Below are 11157 nucleotides of genomic sequence, written 5' to 3' on the forward strand. Positions count from 1 at the left end.
ACTAGGCCAGACTCTAGGCTATACTCTGCCTGTATCTCTGTGTTTTCCAGACCCAGTTTCTGTCAGACTTGATATTCTCTTCTAAGAAAAAACAAATTCAGCCTAAAAGTATTTGTAAGTAACGTATCTTAATGCTGTCTCAGTCAGCATTTGCAGTTCAGCAGCAAAGTGACTGATCTTGGGTCTTTGAGTTGTTCCAGCAGGCTGTGGTGAAGGTGCCAGTGGATGCTCTGGCACTGCTGGGGCAAGTTCTCAGCCATCAGAGCTCACCCAGGTCAGAGTGCGCCCAGGCTTATGGAGCCCTGATTTGTGAACCTCATTGCTGGCATTGAAGGATTCCTGCTTCTGAGCAAAGTGCATAGCTTTCAGTTAGTCTTTCTCCAGAGAACATTGAGGGTGACAAATTAATTATCAAACTTTTTTGTAGTGGGCTTGAAATCAGAAATATAATTAAGAAGTTTTTCTATTTAAGTTACGCTGAATCCATTTGGGTTACCCCTTATATTTTTCTTTTCCCCTCAGCTATTACTAGAATAGTTTTTTTAAAAAAAGGGGAGTGTATTTCCCTGTTTTATGGGACTCTGAATTCTGTGAGGAACTGTGTTGTAACTCAGAAGGCATCATGCAGAAAGGAGGGGAAGCAAATGATTAATAAAATTAGCATGTATCCTCTCTCCCCTCAACCCCAACTTTTCATCTGTCACTAGGGCAGAGCACACAGGATTGGCACTGAGTGGATATGCTCCGTCTTTTAGATGGCTGTTTTTCTCCAGCGATCCTATTCCCTTACAATTTTTCTAATGTTTAAGGTTCTCAATTACATGGATCAAGGCTACATTGATGTATTTCATTTTAACTATCTTTTATTTTTAGGTCTGTGGTCCATTTTGAGTTAATTTGTTTTACATAGTTCACTGTAAGGGGCAAGGTTGTTTTTACCCCCCACCTTCGCCTTTTATTTTACCTTCATTTTTACAAGACATTTTCTCTGAGTAATGAATTCTAGGTTGACTGTTTTCTTTAACTGGTTTAACAAAGATGTCAGTCCTGTGTTTTCTGGCTTGTGTAGCTTCTGATCAATAGCAGATTAGACATTGCAGAAGAAAAGATCATTCAACTTGAAGACAAAGTAATAGAAACTATCCAAAATGAAATACAGAAAGAAAGAAAAGACAAAACAAAAAAACCAAACAAATGGCAAATCCAGAGCATCAGTGACCTGAGGAACAATATTGAGCAGTCTAATATAAGTCTAGTTCGAATCCCATGGGCACTGGAAATGGAAGTCCTTCACCCACTTTTCCCCCTCCTTCACTTGTTTTCATTTTTGTGTTAATAGAGTTTTAGTTCTAGTTTGGACTTCTGAATTGAAAGGTAGGAGGCAAACTCATCTGCTGAGAGTTGGAAGAGATGTTGGGACTTGAGGGAATGAGAGGGTATGAAAAGGGAACTAGAATTCTGGTTAACTAGAATCATGTGAAGGGTGGCCGTACAGTGTGAAAGCCCCCAGGAGGCTAGAGACATGAGCTTAGAGTAATACCAGTCTGCTGCACTGGTCTAGACAGAACTTTGTGAGGCAAGGGGACACTTGAGCCATCAGTCTTCTTACATAGATTCGTAGACCATTCCTCAGGAGGGTTGGCTCAAGGGTGGCAAATTTGCCCTTCCTGCCTCCTGAGTCTGTAGCAAACATCACTAGACAGAATTCTTTTCTGCTGTGTGTTCCAGTCAACTACTGCCAGCTGATTCTTGAGGTAAAATCGATTTTTCTTCCCTGTTTATTGACTCACAAGCCATGAAATCATATTATGGATTACTGAACCAGAATTTGAGCCATTCCTGTATTTAAGGGTATCTTAGCTTCTACAGGACAACTCTGGAAACTCAAAAAATGGCTAGGTTTCTCACTTTTTAATTTGTACTCTAGTATTCTGAAATCTAACAAGTTTTTAGAATTGTTCACAATTGACTTTTTGACCTTATTTCTTTTTCTGATTTTATGTGTTTTTAATGAGAAGTAAGATTTAGCTAATAGTTCAAAGTTATGTAGCTGTCAGAATTTTAGGGCTTAACATTTTATTCATCTCTGATTCTTTGTTAATCTATGTTTTATAGATAAAACCTTAGCGAGTTAGTAAATTGCTCATTTGAAATTATAGAAAAATGTTTAAAACTCATGACTAGTAGAGTGGTTTCTTTTTATATTATGTTTTATTTTTGCAGCTAGGAAAAGCAGATACTGTCTCTCACAAGTTCAGAAGAAAAGCAAAAGTCAAGGAAATCAAAAGTGGAGAAACAACCACTGCTCCTAATATGACTTGTTCTGCCTTTAGTTCTTCTCCAAATGTGACTTATGAAGATTATTATTTGGATGATTTGCAGGATAGAGGAGACAAAGAATTAAAGAAATTTTCTCTCAATTCAGAACTTTTGGATTCTGAGTCACTGACAGAATTGCCCTTGGTTGAAAAACTCTCAAATTGCAGGCTGGCTCCACCTTCTTTGTTTGCTGATAATAACATGGAAGTTTTTCACCCTCTTCAGTCCACTGCAGCCTCAGTTGCCAGTGAAATCTCTTTAGTTTCTTCTTTGTTGGAAGAAACTCCTGAACACATGCATTCAGATCTTATGGAGGTCTGTAATAATGAAACCATATCAGTGACTTCTTACAAGATTTGGAAAGATGATTGTTTATTGATGGTCTGGTCAGTTTCTAATAAGAGTGGTTCAGAATTAAAAAGTGCTAACTTAGAAATTGCTCCTGCAGAAAATTTCAAGGTAAGGCAATAAATGGTTCATTATTTCTGCCTTAAATGGACAATGCTTACTTAGTGTTTCTGCTGTTGGCTCTTCTAATGGTTTATAAATTTCTTCCATATCCTTCTTCACTCTTTAGGAAAAGAAGTAAAAGGTGTGACAGATTTTTTTATTTTGAGTAGGGATGAATTATTCAAAAGAGACAAGGAAACATAATAAAGATTGTATTGGGGAAGGCCATAAATATAAAGTGGGTTTCAGCAGAGCACAGTAGTTAAGAATGTGGGCTCTTGACTCCGACTGCGCGGCTTTGAATCTTGCATCTGCTGCTTTTGAGCTGTGTTACATGGCTAAGTTACGTAACTGCTCTGTGCCTGTTTCCTCCCATTTAAAATGAAGATATGAATAGTATGTGCCTCTGTACTATACTGAGTGCTCAGGCATCAATTCTGTTTCTTCCCTAGCTTCAAGAGACTGCCATTGTGATTTCTGGAAATATGCTAATTGCATTATTGTGTGGGTGTCCTTGGCGAAGTTATAATGAGATTTGACCAGTAGATCAGTATTCCACAAAACTGACCCAGTTTCTTCTGTGAGCTAGAATATGTTGAATGGGATGTTACCAGGGCCTACCCAGGACACAAATTCCTGACTCTAGGTGTGCATTAGAATCACTTGTGGAACCTAACAAGACAAAGCAAAACAAAACCCACTTGCTGGGCTCTGCCACCAGAACTTGAGTAAGGGAGGAAAATGAGAACGGAAGACACCTGTATTTATCTATTTATTTCTAACTCTCCTAGCTTTCAAAATCTGGTGCTAGCTATGATTGAGAGCCACAAGACTAAAGTTTAATAACCTTTTTTTGTTGTTAAATTTTACCGTTTTCATTGTAATGCCATTTGTTACATAATCTTGACTTGTGTACTTATTTCTTAGTTATCTGTGCTAGTGAATTTTTCTCAAGTAAAGTTGTCAGTCATCTTCATAATGTGGTTGGTTATTAACATCTCATAATAGTACGTTTTTGTACCACTTCAATTAAGTAGAAAATTGGTATTCATGTTATAGTCTGTATTGATCTCTTCTTGTGTACTTGTATTACTTTTATTTACAGATCACTGAGCAAGCTGGATGCTGCTTGCCTATAACAGAAGCAGAAAACACCAAAGACTTTCAATATAGTGTGCAGATGGAAAAGCCTTTTACAGAAGAGAGTCTTTCTGGTTTCATAAATTATCAAATGATGGATACTCCTGTTCAGCTTGAATTTTCAGTAAACTTATCACTATTAGATTTCATTAGGTAAATATTTTCTGGAATGTTAATTCAAGTTATTCATTCATTCAGCAAATATTTATTAGGCCTCTTCTCTGGGCAGAAGCACTATGCTTGGTGCTAGGAAGTATAACAATTCAAAACTAGATGCAGTTCCTACCTTTAGAGAGTGTCCAGTCTTGGGAGGAGACATTGAACAATCATATAAATGCATATATAATTGTGCCATGAAGAGAAAGTAAAGGGTACAATGAGCAATTATAATATGGGACTCAGTTTGGGTTGGGGTTGCTTAGTGATCTTGGGAACCTTCTGAGAGAAAGTAATATTAAAGTAATATTTAAACTGAAATAACTTCAAAGATTCTGCATGGCTTTTTTTTTTTAAGCTTTTAAAGTTTCTCTCATTTGTATTTCATTTATTTGATTAATTCTTTCATAAAATCTGTTCATTAAGCTTTAGAGGTCTGTAAGACAATTATTCAACAAAGTTATTAAACTTTTATTAGACATTCAGTATTTAGCATTATACTAGGCACTGTACAGTGTTACCAAAATAATTGAAAACAACCTCTTAACTCTTCTGCTCTTCTTTAATCTTATGAATATATTGTACTGTATTCAAACTTTTTTTTATTTTTTGAGGAAGATTAGCTCTGAGCTAACATCTGTTGCCAGTCCTCCTCTTTTTTGCTGAGGAAGATTGGCCCTGGGCTAACATCTGTGCCCATCTTGCTCTACTTTATTTGGGACTCCGCCGCAGCATGGCTTGATAAGTGGTGTGTAGGTCTGTGCCCGGGATCCAGACCTGTGAACCCTGGGCTGCCAAAGTGGACTGCGCGAACTTAACCGCTATGCCGCTGGGCCAGCCCCTCAAACAATTTTTAAAATGAAGGCTGCCTGAACCAAGAATGCAGAATACCAATGAATATCTGTAAAATTTTTTTAACCTCCACACATCCAGTTTTGTTACACTACTATAATTTTTGCTCAGTCTTTAAAGTCTTTTAGTAAGAACTTGTCTATCAATCTGTCAAAGAATATTAATGCCCATGGCACTGTATAAGATAGAATCCAGCCTTCAGAAACCTTGCATTCTGTGACTATGGAGGTATATTCCATGGTGAGCATAAGTTACCTGAAGAAGCACAATATATATATAACACAAACAGTTCTTCTGTGCATATTAATAAAATCTTCTGTATCTTTAAAAAGTATTTTTTACTAATTATAAAATTAATACATACTTATTATAAAAATTCAAATAATATAGAAAAATATAAGTAGCATATGAAAGTTCCCTATAATCCCATTCCAAGATACCCATTGTTAACTATTTGATCTTCAGTCTCATGAACCGCTGTTGAAATACATGTGTTTGCTGGGTAAAAAACTAGAGTATTGGTGGTGAACACGATGCTGTCTATACAGAGACTGATATATAATAATGTACACCTGAAATTTACACAGTTATAAGCCAGTATGACCTCAATAAAATAATTAAAAAAAAATGTTGCTATCTACACATGATAAACGCAGTACAAAAAAGAAAAACAAGTACATCTGTTAAGATCCTTTCTCTTGGTATAATTTACTTGAGGTGTGGGTCTTTGTATTCATACTCTTGTATGTGACTTTGATAGAGTGTCTCATTATCCCCAAATCCAAAGTATACCTGGAAGAAAAGTTTTATATTATATTTGAATGTTTCATGAAGTTACTTGGTAAAATTTTACTGAAATGACTAATACTCAGAAAGGGAGAACTGGGTGATTTATTGAAAAGACATTTGCTCTTTAATAACATCTCCTGCCTTCAGTATTTTCATCAGCTTGGAGGATGATGGTAAGCATTCTAATTCTATTTGGTTTAAAAACATAAATTTTATGGGACCCAGATTTACAATGATTTTTTTATTCCCATGAGTCATTTGAAATGTATTTGTTTGTGTAGAATCTTTTCATTCTTTTTGACATAAATCTAATTTTAAATATTATTTTTAGACCTTTAAAAATCTCAACTGAAGACTTTGGCAAACTCTGGTTATCCTTCGCCAATGATGTAAAGCAAAATGTAAAGATGTCAGAATCTCAAGCCTCTCTGCCTTCTGCCCTAAAGACCCTGCAACAGAAACTAAGACTTCATGTTGTTGACATCATAGGTTTGTAGAATTATTGAAAAGGCAATCCTATGTCTATAGGGGCTTTCTCACAATCAGAACACAAATCAACTCGTGTGTGTGTGTGTGTGTGTGTGTGTGTGTGTGTGTGTGTGTGTGTGTGTGTGAGGAAGACCAGCCCTGGGCTAACATCCGATGCCAATCTTCCTCTTTTTTGCTGAGGAATACTGGCCCTGGGCTAACATCCGTGCCCATCTTCCTCCACTTTTTTCTTTTATATGGGACGCTGCCACAGCATGGCTTAACAAGCAGTGCGTCAGTGCGCGCCCGGGATCCGAACCGGCGAATCCTGGGCTGCCGCAGCAGAGGGCGCACAATTAACTGCTTGTGCCACTGGGCTGCCCCCCCCACAAATCAACTCATAAGTGTCATATTTCTTAGAGCTATATTTCTTGTTATGAGTATCTTTCAGATAAATGTGTTGTTCAGACTTTATTAAAGAATTTTTTTTTTGTGGTAAACTGTACGTAATAAAATTTACCATTTTAACCATTTTTGAGTGTACAGTTTAGTGGCAGTAAGTACATTCATGTTGTACAACCATCACCATTATCATCTCCAGAACTTTTTCCTCTTCCCTGACTAAAACTCTGTACCCATTAAACACTAACTGCCCATTCCTTCTCCCTCTCCAGCCCCTGACAACCACCATTCCACTTTCTGTCTCTGTGAATTTGAGTACTCTGGGTACCTCATATAAGTGGAATCATACAATGTTTATTCATTTGTGACTGGCTTATTTCACTTAACATAATGTCTTCAAGGTTCATCCATGTTGTAGCATGTGTCAAAATTTCCTTCCTTTTTAAACCTGAATATTTTTCCATTGTATGAATATACCGCATTTTGTTTTTCCATTCGTCTGTCGATGGACACTTGGTTTGCTTCCACCTTTTGGCTATTGTGAATATTGCTGTTCTGAATATGGGTTTATAGATATCTGTGTTGGAGTCCCTGCTTTCAATTCTTTTGGTTATATACTCAGAAGTAGAATTACTGGATTATATGGTAATTCTATACTTAGTTTTTGGAGAAGTTGTCATATCATTTTCCACAGCAAGGGTACCATTTATATTCCCACCAGCAATGCACAAGGGTTCCAGTTTCTCCATATCCTCCCCAACACTTTTATGTTTATTTATTTTGATAATTGCCATCCTAATGGGTGTGAAGTAGTGTCTCATTGTGGGTTGGTTGGTATTGTTTTAATGATCTGTGATGTTGAATATCTTCATGTGCTTTTTGGCCGTTTGTATACTTCTTTGGAGAAATGTCTGTTGAAGTCCTTTTATATTAAAGAATTTTTAATTTTTGTTTTGTTGTAGGCAATGAAGGGCTATTGGCCTGTCAGCTGCTCCCATGCATCCCCTGCCTGCTGCATTTCCGAGTTCACGGTGACATGTTAGCCTTGTGGTTCAGATCCTCCTGCTCTACTCTTCCTGACTATTTACTGTATCAGTGTCAAAAGGTGATGGAGGGATCCTAGCAGAAGTTGTGTTTATATTTTACTCCATCAAAATGAATGGTTTACATAGATAAACTTATTTACCAAAGTAAAAAGAACTCATGGTACTTCTAGTGAAAATGGGGATTATTACAAGTTGTGGTTTTATGTGTTTTCTTTGTGATTCTTGATCAAGAAGGATCCCCAAGAAACTGTATCCCTAACCTTTTACTCAGGATTGTACAGTTTGTTTGGGTCCCAAAAAAGTGACCTAAGCTAATATTATAAACTGCTAATGATTTCTATATCACTTAGTGTGAGGGACTGAAAATATTTATTTTGTTATAAATAATTTTATAGCAGATTTACTCTAGTGCTAGCTGATTTGTAGTAAAGCCAAGTCTCAGTTCTCTGCATTAATGGAGGGGAGACATGGAACTGATAATCCCAAACCTAATTCATATCTGGCTTTGGAATGCAGTGTATGCTTTTTGGTAGGCAAGTCATTACTTTCAGTTATGTTGAAACTAAGTATCAGTGTTGAACTAAGTTGGCACAGCACACACTAACCGTTCAAGAGATCCAGGAGCATGCTGGATATTGGGGAGATTCAATCTGTGATATGGTCTTTATTGCAGATAACTTGTTACACATAACTGCAGATAATTTGGCTACAAAATTTGTCTGTTTTCCACTTGCATTTATTTTTAAAATTCAAAGTGAATCACTTATTTTATTTTAAAAACTTACTTTAAAAACTTAGAGCCAATTACAAAATATCATACAGAAACAAAACCCATAAAAGCACACAGTACTAATGCAAATAGATGTAAAAGGACTTTTTGGTTATGGCAAGTATCTTAGTCAGTTACCACTTAAGTCCTTTTGGTAAATTAAAATTTGTGATTAGAGTATAAATGGCAAAACTGTCTTTCCTGGCCTTTGAATCCACTAGTACTCGGTGCATACAACAGAAACATAAGTATACCATACAGGTTCTTCAGTAAAATACATCATTTTCATGTGATAGTTGTGCCCATATGGCCTCTGTCAGAACTGTTATCAGTAGAAGAAGAGGTTAAGCCCAATATGAATGATGGACCAGAATCTTGAGATTGTACATTAAGGTTAAAAACTGAAATAGTATTTTATAAAACCTTACGGTGCTGTGGAAAATATTTATTATTTCACTTTTTCTGATACTTCACCATGAAGACTATTCAGGTAATACAGTTTTAAGTCATTGCAGTTAATACTCTGGTTAATTGGTACTGTTTATCACCGAGGTGTAGAATTCTGGTTTTAGGTTATCTCATTAATCATATCTGATAAAGATGCTAAGGGGGTTCCCCAGAGCTGATAGATTTCATTAGTCATTCATGTCTAGCGTATTCCTCCCTAAAAACAAAAGCAGTATTTTTTAAACTATTTTTTAAGTTATTCATTAAAAAAAAATGTAAGACCTCATTAATTTTATGCTTTTAAAAACATACAGTAAAACCTTGCTACAACAGCAATGAAAAGTGACTGGAATTTCCTGTGTAGGTTTCTCCTTTTGAATAGAAGATCAGATTCATCCTCAAGCTCCCGGCAGTGTCATGGTGACGGGAATGTGCTGTCTGGGGGGGTGTGCTAGACACTGTGGCTGAACTCATCAGCTTCCTCTTTCTTCCTACTTCTGTCGGCAGCACCCCCCATCCCACCTGATTCTGCTGTTACTCTGACAGAGATAGGACGTGCCCTCTCACTTTGCGGAGGAATGCAGCGTGTAGCAAAGGAGGTGCTCCAGTTTTTTGTGTCCTTACTTCCACGTGTTTGCGTGGTTCACGAGTGTGGGTCTAGTGTGGAGCAGTAGATGTAAAGTGCCCAGCAAGCAGAGGGACAGCTGTCTGGGAGAGATTACAGTGAGCTGCTGTGCTGCTTTGTTACAAGGCTGCTCCTGAGTGGCAGCAGCAGTTGTCACGAGAGGCGTGCTCGGCCTACAGAGCTGTCTAATGGTGGGAGGTGTGTAATGGCAGGTTAAGGGTTAGGGCTGGGAGCGTGATTTTGGGTCTGCCAAAGGGGACACGGTGTCACTTTTGTGCTCTCTGAACCCACTAAATAAAAAGTGGGGTAACAGGGTTTCTACTGAAATGTTTAGTAGAGTGTTTACAATTTTTATATTTTTGTGGTTTTAAAAACAAACAACAATAATAGGAAAGAGTAGATTTTAAAGCACTTCAGAGCAGTATCTATACTGCCTAAACTAAGTCAATGTTTTAAGTTCTAAATTGGGCATCACCAACCTTTTTTGCATTGTAGGAGATGTGACTATAAAGTAGGGAGAATGATTTTTGTGGGTAGATCGTCTCTTTACCTTACAGACATAATTTAGTCAAGTGAAGGGGCAACCTCTCGAGTGAGAGCTGTGCGGGGATACTCAGCTGTGTGAGTTCTGTGCTGGGCGTCTTTGCTGGGAGTGCAGGTGGCAGCAAGTGGGGATCTAGGGGAGAGTAAAGGGCAGACGGGAAAGCCTTACGAGCAGGTGGAGGAAGAAGGATCAGGCTCCCACCAGAATAGTCCCTGTGGAGGCAGGCAGATCAGGCTCAGGGGAAAGTGGGCTCCAGGGAAGGGTCATTCTAAGAAACTGCGGATGGAAGCTGAGCAGCTGTCAGGTGCTAATGTGCCACGCCTGCCAAGCCCAGCACATGCTCTGCAGAGGAGCAGTGTTTGAAACGAGATTCTACTACCATCTACCAAAACAGTGGTGGTGAAAAGGCAGTATTTTATTTTTTCCTTTGTTTTATTTCACGTCAATAATATTTTAAAATATTGAGCTGTTTGTCTTATTTTTCACGGATAAATGTCTTTTTCTCATGATTGAGAGCCACTGAAAGTGCACTGAAGCTATTCACATGTCTTTAAGGTGTTTTGCTGTGTTAAAATTTTAGGAGTGAAAAATGCAAGTGAATAACAACTTAACAGGCGTTAATTACCTTATTTTGGAGTTGAATTCTGTAATTTGAAAAGATTCAGTTAAACATGTAATAAATACAAAGTGATCTGTACTGTTCTTTGGTCTATATATTCTTTATTATCTAAATAGCTGAATAATAAGTAATACTATTCAGTAATTTGATAAACATTAGCTAAAAAGAGCAGAAGCAATTGGTATGGGATGAAAAGAGTAATTTACTCATTGTAGCCCCAAAGAATCTGGTCTAATTGGTTAAAAGTAAAGATACTGCGGTTCCATGTGATGTTCAGAGAGAACTTTGTGGGCTTCAGATAGGTTAGAGTGTGGTTTGGTCCTTGAGTGCCTGTCCATATCCCCTGCTTTTATCCTAGCCTGACCAGAGTATTCAAAGCAGAGTGTTCTGTTTTATAATGCCGTTTCCTTACAGCTGCCTCAAGATGCAGGAAACATAGTAAGTCAGATGGAGACTTAGTGACCAAAGACTCTGAGTCCCCTGGCTATCTCTGCATTGTGTATTCTAAAACACGAAGCTAGATCAGAAATG

General features: G+C 37.6%; 1 protein-coding gene across 1 annotated transcript in view; it reads left to right on the forward strand.

Moving 5' to 3' along the window:
• The window catches only part of AP4E1 (adaptor related protein complex 4 subunit epsilon 1), a 55661-nt gene extending 44952 nt beyond the window's left edge, over positions 1 to 10709 (forward strand). Inside the window, exons 18-21 of the mRNA XM_058541571.1 lie at positions 2224 to 2778; positions 3875 to 4062; positions 6038 to 6195; positions 7539 to 10709. Coding sequence (XP_058397554.1) covers positions 2224 to 2778; positions 3875 to 4062; positions 6038 to 6195; positions 7539 to 7699 — 1062 coding nt within the window. The 3' untranslated portion in view covers positions 7700 to 10709. The remainder of the gene's footprint in view (positions 1 to 2223; positions 2779 to 3874; positions 4063 to 6037; positions 6196 to 7538) is intronic.
• Positions 10710 to 11157: the final 448 nt, after the last annotated feature.

This window comes from Diceros bicornis, chromosome 5 (assembly GCF_020826845.1).
Source record: "Diceros bicornis minor isolate mBicDic1 chromosome 5, mDicBic1.mat.cur, whole genome shotgun sequence".
NCBI classification, from domain to species: domain Eukaryota; kingdom Metazoa; phylum Chordata; class Mammalia; order Perissodactyla; family Rhinocerotidae; genus Diceros; species Diceros bicornis.